Raw genomic sequence first — 19,663 nt, 5'->3', positions numbered from 1 at the left:
ACACCAATAAATAAGTTATCAGCAGTCATATCTGCTGAAGATGAAGTTATCTAAACATCCAATTATGCATGTATGTTACATTGACTTGAATTGACTCACAACTGAACTGGTTTACTTTTGTAAACCAGTATTAACCATTACTGGGAAAAGTGTGTATGTTGATGGCAGTAGAATATCTTCAAATATTTCTACTGTCATGCTATGTTAAAATCACAAGTACCTTGGGGTTGATTAAAATGTAAATTTCTAATTTTTCATACTCGATATTTTAAAATTAAAAGTACAATTTAAAAATCCTCAAAGTAAATACACGAGGCATCTCCTCCATTTTTGCTTTATTTAAGGCTTAAAAATAAACTCAGCATTATGCCAAGATATGAAAATTAACTGAAAAACCTTAACCTGGTAAAAACAGCCAGTAGGGGTTTTAGATAAAGTAAACAGTCTTTAAAGTAACCGTAAGTAACCAGTGGAGTCAGACATTTAATTAAAAAAAAAAAAAAATATACTGGTTTGATCCCCGAAGGGAAATTAAGAACACACACTCTAGCTACTGATTCAAACACATGCATACATATATTTGTGAGTACAGGTCCCTGTATCACACACACACACACGCACACAAGGGGGCCTGTAGGCATGCAGGGGAGGTAGAGTGGCAGGCAGCTCCTTCTTGGTGCGCCTCAAATGAGCAATTTGTAAAGAGGATGGCACCTTGCTCAAGGGTGCCTCGGCAGAGCTCACCTCCGGAGCTCTACATCAAATACCATAGCAGGCAGTGGCAGGCATGGTATTTGATGCTCCGAAGGTGAGCTCTGCCGAGGCACCCTTGAGCAAGGTGCCATCCCCTTTACAAATTGCTCATTTGAGGCGCACCAAGAAGGAGCTGCCTGCCACTCTGACATGGTCCATTAAAAGTCCAAAGAGGATTTACAATGAAGAAAAAAACCTTTCTATCCTTTCTATTTTCTTTAAATACAAATAAAGATGCAAAGGAAAATAGTAAAATATTAATTGATATAAAGAATTATTGATTACTTCATTTCTACTTATAGGTAAGTCAGCATCATTGCATTTAGATTTACTGTTCCAGGTGAAAGTTAATGTTTTGTCTTGCATCTTTATTTTATATAATCTCATTGAGCTCTCGTGTGTTTTTTTACTGCCTGTGGGTCTGAGAGGACTGTAATTTCATCTCTGCTGTATGTCGTGCATACTGTATATGGTACATTTGACAAAGTTGAGTTTGACTTCATCGCCTACTACTTGCTGGTTATTACATTTATCCCCTGATTTTGCCTATTGAATTAGATCTTATGTATTTATACTAGAGCATTGATTTTTAGTTACATGCTCCCTTTTTTAAAGCACATTTGGTGATACTCTAATTGTATACAGCAGTATAAGATGGAGCCCTGCTTCTATTGGACAACTGGAAAGAGATAGGACAATGCAGCTCTGTGGGATCTGGTATCTGTGTTTCCACAGCAACACATATTAGATTACGTCCAGACCTCCAGGTAGTGGACTTTAAACAGAGGTGGTGACGCAAGTGACGTGAGCTACAGGAAACACTCTTCTTCCTGAAAAGAAACAGCAGCTACAAATGGTAAGAGTAAGAATCTCTCCATTAATGCTTGTTTTCGTCTATACAGTATTTGATGTAGTGTGCGAACCTACTGGCTGAAGAAGTCAATCTGTTGTCTTGCAGGCTAAATTCTTCACACCAGTTCAAATCAATGGTAGGAGTATTCTCCATTATGTCACATTGCTTACCACCTTTTCCATTTGACTGCAGATGTTTTAATTGTATTTTTTATTTGTTTTATCATAAACTTCTACTCTCTATATTTATCTGTCAATAATCTTGAAGAATTCCAGATTGTTTGGAAGCACAAGGATTCAAATGTGACCTTGTCTTTTGAATGTATTTCTATTCTTAGCAGTGAATGAATTCCACTGAAAAATATTCTTTACTGAACAATAGGTGTAATGATACTTTCCAGCACTTTCCATACTTTCCATTTCCCTTTCAGAATTCAAGGAATGCTTCTCTTTGTATGACAAGAAGCAAAAGGGCAAGATAGATGCCAAAGACCTGGTCACGGTGATGCGCTGCCTTGGAACAAGTCCTACATTTGGTGAAATTGAAAGACACCTACAAGTTCACAAAATAGGTAAAGAGCAGTAAATACATTATGTTGTTTAGATACCAGCAAAGCTTGATAAAAGAGTGGTTCAGAGATAAAAGCACTGCAGATGAAAGGATCTGAGTAGCTTTGTGTAACACTTTCCTTGGTGAAGTAATGTATACATGGAGTATAAAAGATGAAGTTGTTTTGAACTGTGTGGTTCATACACAGAACTGCAGAGGCATCTCATTAGAAAAAATTAGAATTAAATTAGCACATCACAGAAAACTACATGTTTTTCCTTTTTATTAATTCAAATCATGATACTTTCTCATATTTCATATTTTGTTAAATATTTTTAATTAAATTCAAATACATATTTTGAGTTCAAGGCTTATTAAGATATTTGAAAATGTTTCAAAATCTGTTGCTTTATATTCATTCATCTTCTTGAAGATGAGATGATTCCTGTACTTTACTTAATTTCTGAAATCACATTTTTTTCTCTATCCTTAGAGCTTCAAAATAAAATTCTACACAAATGTTTTTTATGTATTGTTTAAGGAATAGCATAATGTTATGTGGTATCATACTGTTTGAGACATGGAGACAAAAAATGTGTTCTTTTGCAAGCTGTTCTTTATTAGTCTTATTTCTAGTCATACACCTTTTGTTGTATAATACTTACGTACCCACTCATACAAACATTTCTGTACAATAGAGTTGTAGAAGAAGTAGAGAGTTTTCATCGTCGCACAAGACCCAATGAATAGAAGTGTCCTGATCAATGGAAATGATGAAAAGTATAAAACAAAGTTAAACCAAGCAGAAGAACACACTTTATAAATATGGAAATGTCATGAATACTTTAAAAGTAGAAAAAATCTGCTAATCTACTACTTATTTAAATTTCCTGACAACATGATGGCTATACTGTATATTTGTGCTACATTCATGTACAGAAAAGACAGGTGAGATGGACTTCTCCACATTTCTGACGATGATGCACAGACAGATGCAACAGGAAGACCCCAAGACTGAAATCCTGGAGGCTCTGAGGATGACAGATAAGCAGAAGAAAGGTTACATCCAGGCTTCTGAGCTGCGAGCCAAGCTAACCATGTTAGGAGAGAAACTCACAACCAAAGAAGGTAAAATGAATGGAGACATCTGGAGCTTCTAACTAGCACAATGCAGGGCAAACAAACTAGAGGAAGGTGGTTGACCTTTTGGTTAACAATGGGCAACAGTAAAAAGTTTTCTGAGTACCCTGCACACAGTCAGCTGGGATAGGTAGACTCCAGCCTGTAACGCACTGACCTGGTTCTGAAGAAAGCCAAATAGTATCGGGGCCTTGAAGGAAATTGATTTTTTTGCAGAAGAGATGCCGCACTTCATTTATTACTGCGACACAAGCAATTTGTTCCTGGGAGAAAAGAATACTGGTGTATGCTTAAGGATTAAGGATCAAGGACAGGAATACAGTAGCTTACTTCTAAAGTTGTTACCTCTGTCTTTCACTAGTGGATGAGCTGTTCAAGGAGGCAAACATCAAATCCAACGGGACAGTCAAGTATGAGGAGTTCATCCAGATGGTGACACTACCACCAGTTGATTACTGATTTCACAACCCCCACGATGAGGACTCACGCTGAGCCAGATGACGATATGGACCAGCTTACTGAAATTCAGCCTGTTTCATGTCTGTATCTTAAAAAAACGACATTATCAATAATGTAATTTAAGAATTGTATATTATGCTAGTATTTAGTATAGTGCATAAATGTTTACAGTATTTTATGCACTATAAGGTGCACCTAAAAGCTTATACTTTTCCCATAAACCTGCAGTGCGCCTTATAATCCGATGCGCCTTACATATGGATTAATATTCATATTAATATTGTTGAAAAACAAGATCGCTGAAAAAAAGCCGGCAGTCTGGCCAGCAGTCATGCCGCGTTTCCGCCACCAGGAGGCACCCTCACAAGGCACTCAACGCCCCTAACAACGGTAGTTGTAAAGGGCGTCGCTGAAGTCCCGGCTCTGACTGAGCTGCTGTCTGACGGCAGAGCAGACTGCAGAGAGCACCGGTGCCTGACTATGATTACGTAGCAAAACATAGGGAATTTTCAACAACTCCATTAATAAAGTTTGACTGACTGACTGATCTCAGTATTTCCCATCCACTGTGGCGCCGGAAATAACCCACTTTTAAGTTAATTGGTCTAAAAAATGCCATTGTCGAGTGTCAGTGCTGTAAACTTGAATCTAGTGACGGTCCATTCTATTAGTCTGCGGAAACACACGGAGAAACTGGTATAAAGGTGAATGAAAGACCCACAAAGCTGAAGTTCCACCCTCTTCTGAAATTTCAAGAGCAAAGTCACTATTAGACAAGGTGCCTAGCAAGGTGCTGCATTGATTTGCAAATGTACGTAGTTGATACCTGAAACAACACATTATTTTGTGTGTGTGTGGGACGCATTTTAGGCTTGTGTATTCTGTTTGCAGCGACGTGCTGTGAGATTCATAGTAGTGAGACACCGACATTAAAGTCAGTTCTATGAGTAAAACAGTGTCGCATTTGCCAGTAAATTAGCAGCCTGACAATAAAAATGGGTAAAAAAGAAATTGTTTAGGACATACAGTACAGTGGCAAATAGCCGCACCTCACCTCTGACTGGACTACCGATGATCGAAACAATATTTAATAAACGAAGATGAATGTCAGAGCTTAAATATCTGTTTCGAACTTCAGATCAGGAAATAATCCGACCTGTTCGAACTGAGTGGTCCATGACTTCTGTTAGGATTTGGCGCTATAGAAATAAAATCAAATTTGACAATGTTTTTAGATAATTTTGAACTACAGTATTTTGTAGTACTTTTATCAGTAAATCTCAGCAGCTAAGGAAAAAACCCATGTGCATTGAGTTCTTTCTAAGGCCCCGTCCACACGATGACGGATTTTTTAAAAAACTGAACTTTTTAAAAACGCATTGAAAACGATTTGTGTCCACACGACAACGTTTTAAAAAAATCTCCGTCCACACGTTAACGCACCAGTGCGTATACGAAGACGGCTATAAGCGTGCCAAACCATGTGGCGGCAGTATTGAGTCAAATTTTATCCAATAAGAATCCTCCGTGTTTTGTTGTCACAACACACAGGCCCATAAATATGACGTCACAGCGGTTTTCATCGCAGGCAAGACGTCAACGTTTTTAAAAAGTCGCGGATACACCGTCCACATGACAACGCAGACCCAGCGTTTTTAAAAAGTCGCGTTTTCGTTCCGGATATCTGTGTTGTCGTGTGGACGGAAGGCGTAAACGCAACAAAAAAGTTGCGTTTTTAAAATATCCGTTATCGTGTGGACGGGGCCTAAGATGGCAAAGTGATCAAGTGATCCGGTTTCCTTGATGAGGCTCAGAATGGCCTCATTGACATAACAATATGGGCCGTTCACAGCTGATTAAAGGTACTCACAGTCATGAATGCTCTGGTTAGTGGACGGATAGTGCAACTACAGCCACTAGTTTTTTTTAAATGTATTTACATTTCATTTCATTGTCATGTACCACCGCTGTATCCGCCGTAGGGGGTCACGGGGAGCTGGAGCCTATCCCAGCTGGCATAGGGCGTGAGGCGGGGGACACTCCGGGCACCGCAGAGCCACATACAAAGACAAAGACATAGAAACACGCACACACACAATCACTCCTACGGGCAATTTGGGACCGGCCAATCAACCTCAAGCGCATGTTTTTGGAGGTGGGAGGAAGCTGGGGAACCCAGAGAGAACCCACGCGTACAAGGGGAGAGCATGCGAACTCCGCAGAGCGGGACTTGAACTCGGACCCGCCGTGTTGTGAGGCGACAGCCCTAACCACTGCGCCACCGTGCCGCACTAATGTATTTTCATTTTTTAAAATTATATGCGCCTTATAATCTGGTGCGCCTTATATATTAAATAAATTATAAAATAAACAATTCATTAACGGTGCACCTTATAGTGCAGAAAATACTGTACCTGTAATAACATTGATGATTAATAAATGTATCAACTCAATTTATCTTTCAGCACGGTTTTAATGTCTTCTGTGAATACTTGATTTATAAGTGGGTTGGATTTTTATCAGAAATGAAACTCAGCAGGTTCACTGCTTCAGAACAAAATCTTTAAAAGCTACAACAGTGACACAGATGATAAGATCAAGCAGATTTTCTGTCAAACTATATGACATTGTGGGAATGAGAGAATCAAATTAACCAAGCCAAGTGTTTATGTAGAGAAACCAACCAAACCATTACAGTAAATGTACGAGCATGTAGAGCACTAGTTAAAAATAATCAGTTCAACAGATTTACGCACAAATACGCCATAGTTAAAGATTGCAGCAGTCATGTATTAACTGTAATGAATGCATATATATACTGTTTATATTTTTAAACCGAAAGCAAACTGGAGGAGGTATAACATGAAGGACCTGCACTGTTCTTTGGACACACATTAAAACTTGTGCTCACTGAGGCCGGCATTTCAAACTTTATCTGGTACTGAATGGAGCTGTGGTCAATATTAATCTAATGTTGATCCACCACCACACAAGCAGAGGAGGGGGCATATCTGTTGTCTTACTATAAATGCATGTGTGTGAAAGAGAGGAACCCAAGTGGAAGAGTGAGGTTACAGGGAGAAGAGATCAAGAAGGTGGAGGATTTTGAGTTCTTAGGGTCAACAGTCCAGAGCAATGGAGAGTGTGGAAAAGAGGTGAAGAAGCGTGTACAGGCAGGATGGAACGGGTGGAGAAAAGTGTCAGGTGTGATGTGTGAGAGAAGAGTTTCAGGGAAAATGTATGTATGTATGTATGTATGTATGTATGTATGTATGTATGTATGTATGTATGTATGTATGTATGTATGTATGTATGTATGTATGTATGTATGTATGTATGTATGTATGTATGTATGTATGTATGTATGTATGTATGTAATGCCTGAGCAGTGGATATGTACAATTTCCTCCGGGATTAATAAAGTATCTATCTATCGATCTATCTAAAATGAAAGGAAAGGTGTACAAAACTGTGGTGAGACCATGAGTGATGTTGTCTGGTCTAGAGACAGTGTCACTGAGGAAAAGACAGGAGACAGAGCTGGAGGTAGAAGAGATGAAGATTCTGAGGTTCTCTTTGGGAGTGACCAGGAAGGATAGGATCAGGAATGAGTACATCAGAGGGACAGCACATGTTAGGGGTTTTGGAGATCTCTCCTCTGGACATGTCCAGAGGAGAGATAGTGAATATATTGGTAGAAGGATGCTGAATTTTGAACTGCCAGGCAGGAGGCCTAGAGGTAGACCAAAGAGGAGATTTATGGATGTAGTGAAAGAAGACATGAAGGTAGTTGGTGTGAGAGAAGAGGATGCAGAAGACAGGGTTAGATGGAGGCCATTGATTCACTGTGTTGACCCCTGAAGGGCAAAAGCCCAAAGGAAAAGAAAAACTTGAAAGTGGCTTCAAAGCGGTGATGTATTGTAATTGTCAGTGTTCGTGCGATCGTCCGTTCATCCGTTTGTTTGTCCATTCGTTCGTTCAAATGTCCACCAAATATCTTTGCAACCGTTGCGGATAGAAAGATGAAACAAATGGCACATTACTCGGGCGGCAAAGGGGATGAAAATGAGATGATGACCTTCACCCTGAGACAACTAGATCAAGGTCAAATTTCAGCTTTTGTACACTAAGGAACCGGATGAGATAGAAAGACGAGGGAGAAGGCCAGTGTAAGATGATGGATCAAAGCTCGTGCTTTGATCTACCTATGCACTAGCTTTGATCTATGGTCAAAGCTAGTGCGTAGCTTTGACTTAACCTGAAAGGTAAAAGCTATGAACTAGTCAGGCAGTACTTTCACCTACCCTAAAAGTAGGTCAAGGTAAGTCTCGGGATGTTGCAGTCTCTGACTGCCTTGGTTCTAGTTCAGAAACTATTTATTGCTTTTCCATAAAACTTTAAGGAGACTTTATGACACATACTACTGGGGAGGGTCTTTTTCATTCTTTGGAAATTTTAAGCATTATTTTTATCCATTGATATTAAACAAGTGTGGTGCAGTCATGAGGACAATTTCAAATGTCTATTACTCAAACCATCAAAGCAACAGTTTGAAGGCTTCAGGTACTTAATTTCATTGTCTGTAATCAGTGTGTTGTACATGCCAAACATTTGTGAATTCCATTTGTGAACAAGGTGCAATTTACTTACAATATGCACTGAAGGAAAAATGGTTGCATTATTAATTGACATTCACATATGAATTATAGTTTTCTGAGGAATGTGTCACTGGAAAGGTTTGTACAATATGTGTGTAAATAACCCCAATTAACGTTTTAAAGCGTTTAAGAGTCTTGTTTTGAAAGGCACTGTTATTTTCTTATGTTGCCACTTCCTGTGGAAAAGGAAGTTTATTTTGGAAGGTCACAGAAGCGTAGCATCACAAGGTAAAAATGAGATAATTAGTGTAGAAACGGCAAGGTGTACAGAGGGAGAAACAAGTGATAAATAAGAGTAAACAGAAGGAGTTCAGCTCCAGTCGAGAGTGGCAACAAGGTAAGTTAATTGAATTTATTTGTACCTGTAAATTTCATGTTTATTGCACATATTTTTCATTTTATATTGTAAGAACTTATTTGCTAAGTAAGCCAATGTGCCGTTGTCTCATTGTTTCATTTTGTTTCATTTTAGCTCTTACGTTGGTCTAAAACTTTGGTCAGTGAACCATGCATTAAAAGTCATTAGACCATCAGTCCTGGGTATCACTTATTTCGACTGGTACGCTACATGTGGCTGTAATCTATAACGATAAATGACAGATATAACCACAGCACCACAACATGCAATTACCCCTTTTTTTTTTTACAGTGTATAAATCATTGTTTCACGCTGCTTCAACAGCTTTAATCATAGGATACAGAATTAAAGAACGCACTCTATAGTCTTACTTCACTCATACTCTCCATATTGTTTTAATTTTTTTGTTTATTATATAGCAGAATGTTTTATATGAAACAACATAAAGAAAACCAGGAGAACATGATGGCACTGCAGCTGCCGGGGTGGACTGCATTCACATGTATCTGTCCTCCTTTTCACTCCCTACTGAGAAAACAAATCAGTGCCAACAATCCTGAAAGCAGAGATGAGCAAAAGAAATATGCAAAACTAAAGTGTCAGTATTTTCAATAAAAAAATACTGACATATAATGAGATACAACATAACCCTAATAATACACCATGCTAAATCTAATGTGCTATGACACTGACATTATTCTAACAGTTCCCTATAGTTTGAAGAATTAATAAAACACTTCTAAATTGATCAATTTGACCGGTGTTTCAATCAAGCGGTTACTTAAAATAACATTGACTAATAATCCAAAATTCAAGTAGATAAGGCACTGGGCCTGCCAATACCTGACTCAGAATGTTTGAAGCCCGTCGTGCTTCTAGCACCAAGCATTTCCTGCCACTCCACTTTTTGCATTTGCACTTCATCTTGAGACATTTAAAAATATGAGTGGTAAGGACTAAAACCTTTTGAATGTTGTGGACATTAGACGTTTGAACTGACCATTAACTAAATGTCACTCTAAGTAGTGTGACCTAGCATCCATAATGAGACACCGCAGTCCTAAAGCATTGGATGTCATCGTGTCTGACGACCAGCGATAAAATAATGTTCAACACATGGTTTGATTAACAATTCTAAAGCCAAATATCTTGTAAAATTTAAAATAAAACATGTGCATCACAGATTGAGGTGAAGATTCTTAACTTTTGTCTGAACGTGCAGCTTTCACCTCAGTCTTTTGGCACTAAATCTTGTAAATAATCATCAAGAGCATAAAACTAACGGGTTCTTACTTTAATTCTGCTTGAAATATGGCCACAGCAGCCTTACATGAAGTTCATGAAAAGCGTGGGGTGCTAACATTGATTCAGTTAGCTATCTTTATATGTTAAATTTTACCATTGAATATTGTTTGTAGTAAAATGCCACAGACTACAAACATGGAGGAAGCTTTTGTCTGCCTCAGTCTAAAGTCAAATAATATTCAAATTACAATCTGCCACCTTTATGTGAACACCATTATTTATGGCATGAAAAGAGTTTAGCTCATGGTCAATCATTCATAAATGAAATTAAATATAACATTTAAGCAAAACTTACGTTTTGTGTCATAACACTTGTACCAAATTATTTTTAAAAACACATTTTGCATTGTATAACTGTCAATGTTCTTCAATTTCTGCTGCTGTCAATAAAACGAAAGCATTGTACCAAAAATTATTGTTATTGACTAGTTTATCTACAGGAGTAAAAAAAAAAAAAAAAAGCATTACCAAGCTGGTTACATCAAAAGGAGACCCGTTAAGTAATGCTGTTTCTGTTAAACAGAGACCCTGAAATTTCATTCTACTAAAACTGTGATATAAAAAGTGCAAACAAATATTTACATTCTTATTTATTTGCTAAGCTAGAGGTTATGATATGTTACATTGCCAATTCATACCAGCTTTCTAATTTTGCCTGCATGAACATGCAGTTTTGAATTTCAAATTAGTCCTTAGTGATGAAGAAGTGACAGGATCAGGTGGTTGACGTCAGAGGATGAGTTGTGTTCTTCATCCGGAGGCGCCGTCTGTGTTTCTGGTGGTGGTCCTCCAAATGGGTACTTTGTGGCCTCAGCGCTGAGATGTGCTGCTGGAGAGGGAACGCTGGCTGCACGTTTTGCAGCACTGACCTTGAATGTTGGCCAAATGGCACCTGCCGAGCCAGCGGAGCGTCTGACAGAAGCGATTGGTTAGCCGATCACGAATGCAAACTGCTCCTGTGTGGGTAGCAGAGGAGGAGAGGGTGGATATAAATGTAAATTTTTTTCATCCTTACAGACCCTTTTATAGCTGTGAGCTGAACACATTTTACACTAATGAGAAAAACAAAACTAATTTTCATGCTTATTTATCCTTCAGCGTTTTAATAAAGCAAAATAATAACATGTCTTTCTGTAATGATGTTGCTTTCTGTGGATAAAAAAGAGCACCAATAGAAACAGGGTGGCTAAAAAAGCACACAGAGGGAAATGAAGTTCAGATGCTGATTGGTGGCTACTTGTTGGATAAGATTTAACTTGTTTTCTTCAATCTATATTAACCTTGATTGAGAATTAAAAACAGTTGAGAAGACAGACAGCACTACCCTTCAGTTCCAAACCTGCTGAGAAATAAATGTAGAACAATTTAAAACTGTTATGGTTTGAGTTTAGGCCAGTGATTTATATACAGTAAATAGTGGGGTGCAGTGAAATGTTGGGAGTCTTTCTCATCCACACGTAGTGGCCATTAACCCTAATTAACAGAAAACACTTGAGAAGCACCGAGTGAGATCTTGTTTTTTTTTCTATAAGTGATGACAAGGGATGAAAACATGAAATTCTTCATTTTCAACTCTTTTCTGGAATTCATCCAAATTACATTTAAGGCTTCAGAAGTTGGATAAATTCAGGAAGTATAAATGTTGTCTTTATAGAAGGGAAATTTTCAGCTCCACATGAGATGTTTCCTTGGTGTCATTACTCAGTGTTCACTCTCTTCAGTTTGTTTCACCACTACGGAACACTTTCTCCCAATCAAGTGGTACTCATTACGTTGCCTGACAAGTAAACATTGTAGTTACTGACAATGAGCTAAACATATTTCACATTTAATGAGGATGCTGTAATATCAGATTCCTTAGTATTTGCAGATGCTCTTGAGGTGCTGTATTTAGGACACAAATTATTTGCTTCGGTGACGATCCCTTCTCTGCACAGCACTAAGAAAAAAACCATTAAGTACTTTAGTATTGGACCAGTTACTCAGAGAAAGCTTCCAGCTTCATCAAATAATGTGGATAAACCAATTGCTGGGAATTTTTTTCTGTTTCCACTAATGTGAAATGATGAGAAACCAGGCAACTCATCAAAATGTTAACTGTCCAAGAATTTCTGGTCATGCTCCAAATCGAGAAAATACTTGATTTACCCCTTCTTTTACTAAAAGTTGTTGCAATAGAAGCATGAAATTTAAAAACCACAGCCATTTGTGTGGGGGCTGTTATTGAATTATTACTCTTCATCAGACATTGATATTGTTAGTTTTACCACCTGTGCTCTGGTTTCCCACAAGAACAGCATTGAAGCAGCTGTAAATATTAAAAAGATGAAACACTGCCCCCATTTTCCTGCTGGAATATTAATTCAGGTGAATAACTTCCACATCAGTGACAGGCGGATGGAAGAGTGGAGGTTTCTACAAACAACTAATGTAATATAGGTCAATATAAACCTCCTGAAAATTAGAATACAATTTTTTTGAGAGTTACACACGTCCGGTTCAAATGTCCAGTCAAATTTTTGGTAGGAGTCTTTACATGTCGGCATATCAAATGTGAATTTGATGATTTTAATCCTTTTGTATGTTACTCTGGAATGGGCAGGTGACTGCAGGTAGGCAAACTGTTTTCTATTTCACAGCAGAAATAGAAAAGTCATTCACAAAACACACTTTAAAAAATGAAATTAAACAAGTGAGATGGGAAAGTCTTTGTTTTTAATTTAATTGCATAATAATTTGGCACACCAATAGTTGCCTAATAATGGTGAATGCATAGATATTCTTTTTAAAAAGCCAAAAGGTCATTTTTTACCCTTTAAATGAACAGGTTTGAGGGTTTGACATTTTGGATTGACCAAGTACTGTAGTCGTACAGTAACAAAATGAATCCTCAAAAATACAACCTGTTTAATAATTGTGCATGCAGCGTACTCCAACTACAGCTCCACCATTCATCTAGGCTAATGAACCAATGCCCAAATATCAAAGTTTCCAATTTTACCAAGGGGAGAGAAGCTCCATGACATCATTGAGGTGCAAAGGTCACAGCTGCAACCCACTAAACTGCATTTCCTGTGGGTTTCTCATCCTCAGCTGACCCACTTTTGAATTTATTTATTCACTAGCATGGCCCTGCTAGTTAAATAACAACAAAAAGAGAAGTGTGAGACAGGACTGGAACAATAATCTTTTCTTTTCACCTTTCCTCTAACGATAGGAACCTCATCATGGGAAGCAACTACTTCAGCACCATACACAACTAAAAATGGCTTCACTTTTGTTTTCTTCTGAAAAAAGCTGACAAGTCGCCCACATTTTATAAATACTTTTAGGTGATTTTGACAGGACTTTAAGCCGATCAGAACACTGAGCTGTTACTCAGAGGCCTGAACTATACATTGAGGCACATTTGAATTCAGACATATGTGGACTGGAGGGATTAGATCTCAACACTGGCGTGGGAATGCCTTGGGGTCCCCCAGTCAGAACTGGTTAATGTGGCCATGGAAAGGGAAGTTTGAGGTTCCCTGTTAAAGAAGCTACCCCCGTGACCCGACTCCAGATAACACGGATGAAGCTGATGATTTAACTGTGTTGGGATGGCCTAGTCAAAGATCAAACCTCAATCCAATTGAGAATCTGTTGTCAGACTTGAAGATTTCTGTTCACCAGTGGAAACCATCCAGCGTGAAGAAGCTGGTGCCATTCTACCTTTAAAAATGGGCATAAAACCCAGTAGTTGGATGTGGCAAACTCATAGAAACTTATCCACAACCACCTGCGGCTGTAATTGCTGTAAAATACAACAAAGTACTGACTGATTGCCTCTCAATGAAAACAAAAATCACACCTTCAGTAAATGAAATGATGAAAATCCTCAAAAAATCACTTTAATTTCAGGTTGTGAAGCAAAAACAAAACAAAACCCATGAATAAATTAGTACTTTTGCAAAGCACAGTGTGACGTGAGAACAACACTGGCTTTGTTAAACATGGAGTCTCACAATATTGGATTGTCTGCAGTACATGGAGGCAGGAGACTGCTGGAAACATGGTGGCTATCATATGCCCTGCTGGAAACATGGTGGCTATCATATGCCCTGCAAATTAAAGTGACTAAAACATGTCTGCTTCATGTAGTGCAAAAGACAAGAACCAATCAACATCTTCAGGTGATCCAGGGAGAACCACCCCAAAAATATTATCTAGATATTATTTTTGATTAGATGAAGAATATGAACTTAATATTCATTTTTAATTAGCTCTGTTGGTCTTTATGAACTCCTGAAGGGAATATTTGGCTCTTCAGCTGCTAAATGCTCCTCTATATCACCCCGCTGCTTGTTAAGTGTGCTTTATTTACTGCTTAGAGCTGTGCTGCAGGTTTTATGGGGCTTTCTCAATGAAATAATTGCTTGCTGCTGCTGCTGATGACAAGATGAGGCACAGTCCGTACAAGGCAACAGACAACTGTCTCCAAACAGTAGAGTCAGATAATAGTTCCATTTTGCAATCGCAAATAATAACTGTGAACATGGGTGCATTCTTGACCTAACTACAACAGCAACTACAACAGCAACAACAACAATAACAACAATGAATAACAACAACAATAAATATTTGTTGTCTAGGTTGTCTGGATACAGATTCTATGTATGTAACCATAGCAACCCCAGTGTTCTCGTTAGCATGCGTGCATTTTTTGACAGAAATGCATGATCATAAGACAACGTGCACCCCTGGGACGAAAGATTTGAATACTTAAAATAAATAAAAAATCTATGCTACCTTTTCCGTGATATAATATTGGAAAAAAAATGCTCTTCCATTAAACACAAATATTCATATTCAACTGTGTGATTCAGTTTTATTCAAATCGACCAAACGGCAGCACGTTTGGTCAGCTCGTTTTACGTGGTGAAGTGAGAGAGCGAGAAGTAGTCTTATATTATCACCATGCCTCTGAAAAAGATGCAAAAGTTGGGAGAAAAACAAAGTGACAATGAGTACTCTCTTCAATAAAAATCAATCTAAAGTTAATGAAGAAAAAGAGACAGATATTACTGTGGGCAGTATAGATTAAGACGAAGAAGAAGCCAAGCAAAAGCAAGCAAAAATCCCAACATTTGTATCGCAGTGGACGCAATTGTTTTCATGGATGAGGCACGGCTAAATGTCAGCACTCAAGACAAAATAATGACAAATTTCTCCACACACAAAGTACAAAAAAATTGTGTGGAGGTGGCTCTGTCACCTTGGTGCAGTGTCCACAGTTTGTTTAGTTTTTATATTGTACTACTGGCAAAACTCAATTCTACCGTATATTTTTATTATTTTTGGGATGCTTAAATGTTATGTTGGGATGCACAGAATTTTTTTGAAGTGCATCCCAGGGATGCACGACTTTCTTGAGGTAAAATGATCTCTACAACCCCACCATGTATGTCATCAGTTCTGATGATACAGCAGCGCTGTGAGGAACACTTCCCTCTCTATGCACATTCAGAATGAATGCAAGTCTTTCTTCTACTTAACTTTCCATTCTCTTCTTAGCTCTTACCAGATAACAAACATGCTGAACACAAACCACATACTGTCTGCTAGATATTACTTTTAGCTCATACATGAATACTGAGGGGTGGCACGGTGGCGCAGTGGGTAGCGCTGTCGCCCCAAAGCAAGGCAGTTCCAGGTTCGAGTCCTGATCTGTGCGGCGTTTGCATGTTCTCCCCGTGTCTGCGTGGGTTCTCTCCGAGGTTTTCCGGCTTCCTCCAGAAACACGTGCTTCAGGTTAATTGGCCAGTCCCAAATTGCCTGTAAGAGTGGGTGAGTGTGTGCGTGGTTGTGTGTCTGTGTGGCACCGCAGTACAATGGCGTAGTGCCTGGAGTTTTCCCTGCCTCACGCCCTAAGACAAGCTGGGATAGGCTCCAGCTCCCCGTGACCCGCGCAAGTGGAGGAAGCGGGTTTGGAAAACGAATGAATAAATGAATTAATATTGAGGGATGCCATCCATCATATCATAGACCGTGCAGCGATATACAACCACTAAAGGCTTTTAAGATATCACTTCAAAAACAGATAATTATGGGCATGAGGAGTAAATGAACTTTATTAATCCCTTTTAGAGAAAATTTTCCACTTTTTTTTTTTCCCACAGTTAGTCACATACGTGTGTGTATGTACTGTATACTGTATATACATACAGCGTTATCGTTGGTGTGCGTACTTGCATCTTCGACGCACATTTTTTGACAGGAACGTACGATCATCAGACAACATGCGTCCCTGGGACACAAGTTTTAAATACTTACAATAAAAAAGAATCGATGCTACCTTTTTCCGCGATATAATATTGGGAAAAAATGTACTTCCATATGTATGTGTGTGTGTGTGTGTGTGTGTGTGTGTGTGTGTGTGTGTGTGTGTGTGTGTGTGTGTGTGTGTGTGTATTAGCATAACAAACCAAAAGCAAACATCTTTGGAAAGTTTCTTCACTCAGAGTAAAAGAGCCAGTGAGGAGACATAGAGACAGAAGAAGAATTTATGACTTCAAGGTTGTATCTCCTGCTGATATGACGAGCAGAAAAAAACCAACCGTTTTTCTGCTGGTTGTATAACTTTATTTTTTTGTTTTTATCCGCCACACCTTAAAAGCCGGTCCGTGAAATTATGGTCTGACGGTAAACCAGTCTGTGGAGTAAAATAGTTTGGGGACCACTGGTCTAACTGACCACAGAGAGCCATGAGATCTCCCTATTCAAGTAACACAGTCAGTCACTCAGTTAGTTCTCATATTATACATGTTAAATATTCAAGGTGACATTTCAAACTACCAGCAAAGCTGACCTTCAGTTTTGCTCCAAAAGCGAAACACAAGAATGTAAAGCAATGGCTGCATTTGAATGCATAGTTTCTTAAATGTGAACTTCTTCCACAGCTCCAAAAACTTGACAAAATACATCTTTTGTGTGCCTCGCTGACAAAGACGACCATTGAGGGAACTGCAGTGTGCGTCTGTCAGATAGGCAGAGGAGCTGGATCACATGTCATAGAAACACTGCAGCGGGAGAATATATAAAAAGCATTCTTTAAAGGAACCTCACTGGTTTAGAGAAAAAAACTGGCCTTCACCTGAAGTGGTTTTCATTTACATTTTCATTTACCAAAATAAACTGATTTCACTTTCTGAGCAACAACTAGAGAACACTTGAGCTCTGAGTAGACACTCAACTATACCACAGACTGAAAGGAGACACTGTATGTGTCTTGTTAAACTCCATTATCAAACTCCATTAGTGCTATTACATTTTATGGGGTGCTACACGTCATCACACCAGACTACATCTCAGAAATGCTTCTGCTTCTCTCACTTAAACTTTAGTGATCCTGCTTTCAGCCATTATTCTGCAAACCGCTGGAACATCATTACAGGGGAAGGCGACACTTTTAAACATTAGCTATCATTTATTTTGTGTCTTTCATGTAATATTTTAATAAATTTATAGTGTTAGTATTTTGTACACATATGTCACTTTACTGTCAGCATTACAATCTTTAATTTATCTTAACGTTATAATAATTAATTTTATAATATAAATGGATTGCAATGTGTAAAATATCATAATTTATTCTCCTATTACTGTTATTAAATAAAATATGTATGTGTATCCTAATAATATATTCTTATACTTCTCCTCTTTCTCAACTTTCTTTGCTTCATCTGTTTTGGCTTTTGTTTATTACGTGGATTCACCTTAAGTGTATGTTTAAATTGTGTTCCTGATGTTTACTTGGGATACTTGAAGGTGAAATTCTCAAAAGTCAAACTCTGTTTCCTGGTGAAAGTCTTGGTGGGTGGTGTCCTTTTAAATTTTGATTTGTGTTCTTATGAACACCACTATTGTCAGTCCTATCCTTAGACGTATGTGAGTTTTTTTCATTTATTTAATTTTTTTTTCTCTTTTGTAAATTGTAATCCAACACAGGTGTCCATGCTCTTTTCCCAAAGTGCTGTCAATTTCTTTTAGATTTAATTTTGCAGAATTTTGCAAAATGCAGAATCAGTCAGGAGGAAGCACAACAATCTAAGAACTGGTGTCAGAATATTACCTGAGGTAGCAAAGACAAATGATGAAAGAATGGAAATTAAATATTGGGAGAAATAATGGTTCAAACACACATTTACTACAGTAATAGAGGTTTCAGTTATTTCTTGTAAGTGCTGCTAAAAATGACAAAATACAATTCCAATGAAAAACGATTATGGAGGCAAATTAGTTTTAAATGTCATTCACACTATACAGTATATGTATTGTCACAAGACTACAACCAATTAAAACATGGAATTAATGACATATTTGTATAATTGTTTTAATATATTTCCATCTTCTAAATATCTGGGCTCAGAACATGGTGAACATTTATATAGCGATGAATAGAACAATCTTGACAGTTTGCAGATTGATAAAGATTTTATTAACACACCTGAAGGAATGTTATCTCCTTCATCTTCACAACAGGAATCTTTTTAATTGAACATCATGCACAGGTACATCCTAATAAAGTTTTCCCAGTAATCATGATAACCACATTAATACTTGCACATATTCCTTAGTTATATACTTTTGAGACAAATCCAAGATTCATTCAATATTTCTGTACATCTGACAAAACTATCAAACACGTACTCACCAGAGGGGGCGCTATTACACTTCTGTACATTGCACTTCTGGGTGGTCTCAGGCTGCAGCTTATGGTCACATTGTTGCTGGTCCACTGCCTCATCTGTCTCAGCCTTTGTGTTAATACATTTGATGAGTCGACGCTGGATTCCGCCACCACAAGAAGCTGAACACTGCAGAGGTTTGAAAAGCATTTAAATGTCTGGCATTGTGAAAGCATCCTTCTTGCTGCAGTGTCCAACATTTTCCAGTCCAGTCCTCACAGATTTTGTTATCGTCATATATTCAGGTAAATATCCTGTAACACATAATTCAACAGATCCTTGAATAGAATGGATGGGATTTCTCAATCCAGTTCGAAGTAATGCACATTACAAATTAATATTTTTCTGACTGTTATGTTCCAGACTGGATGCACTGCACATTATTGTCAATACATGAACAAAATATAAGGGGCTATAAGCAATAGAAGGAGCAGTCACATAGTGCTATATACTGTAAAATATGCTAATCGATAAACCAATGCAGCAGCCTCCTATTGTTGGTCTCCCTAGATTATAATGACACACTCTGTCCATTGGGTGACATATAGACCACATTAAATGAGATTGACTCCACTATTTGTATTGTAATGCAGAAAGTAAAAGCTGGATCTCCGTCCGTCCATCCAACCATCCTCATGTAGATGAGACAATCACAGCCAAATATCCAACTGGATATACCCGCTGGATATGGGTGAAAGGTGGGATAAGCCCAGGATGCATCACCAGGATATTGCCGGGCCACACAAAGACAAGCACTCATGCACACACTCACACCTACGGGGAAGCTACAGCGCAACCCACTGCGCCACTGTGCCACCCGTGTTAAAAAAATATAAGATAAATTTGATGATACTTTATTACG

The 19,663-nt window shown here is 38.2% G+C and overlaps 2 protein-coding genes across 3 annotated transcripts in view; one reads left to right on the top strand and one right to left on the bottom strand.

The window, feature by feature from the left end:
- Window positions 1–1,523: 1,523 nt before the first annotated feature.
- On the top strand, window positions 1,524–9,015 carry LOC137597002 (calmodulin-like protein 4). The gene is made up of 5 exons (XM_068318271.1): window positions 1,524–1,609; window positions 1,712–1,742; window positions 2,037–2,177; window positions 3,095–3,283; window positions 3,657–9,015. The coding sequence occupies exons 1-5, from the start codon at window positions 1,607–1,609 to the stop codon at window positions 3,752–3,754; spliced, it is 462 nt and encodes a 153-aa protein (XP_068174372.1). The 5' UTR covers window positions 1,524–1,606; the 3' UTR covers window positions 3,755–9,015.
- A 145-nt stretch (window positions 9,016–9,160) lies between these two features.
- Window positions 9,161–19,663, bottom strand: part of LOC137595724 (A disintegrin and metalloproteinase with thrombospondin motifs 7) — a 60,597-nt gene continuing 50,094 nt past the window's right edge. Inside the window, exons 23-24 of one of the 2 annotated variants that reach the window (XM_068316371.1) lie at window positions 18,768–18,930; window positions 9,161–11,031 (exon numbers count right to left, since the gene is read on the bottom strand). In XM_068316371.1, coding sequence (XP_068172472.1) covers window positions 10,886–11,031; window positions 18,768–18,930 — 309 coding nt within the window. In that variant the 3' untranslated portion in view covers window positions 9,161–10,885. Of the gene's footprint in view, window positions 11,032–18,767; window positions 19,056–19,663 lie in introns of those variants that run through there. The other variant, XM_068317077.1, reaches the window with a different exon arrangement.

Source organism: Antennarius striatus, chromosome 1 (assembly GCF_040054535.1).
Source record: "Antennarius striatus isolate MH-2024 chromosome 1, ASM4005453v1, whole genome shotgun sequence".
NCBI classification, from domain to species: Eukaryota; Metazoa; Chordata; class Actinopteri; order Lophiiformes; family Antennariidae; genus Antennarius; species Antennarius striatus.
The sequence above is the reverse complement of the archived record's forward strand: the minus strand, read 5'-3'. Positions and strand labels throughout refer to the sequence as shown.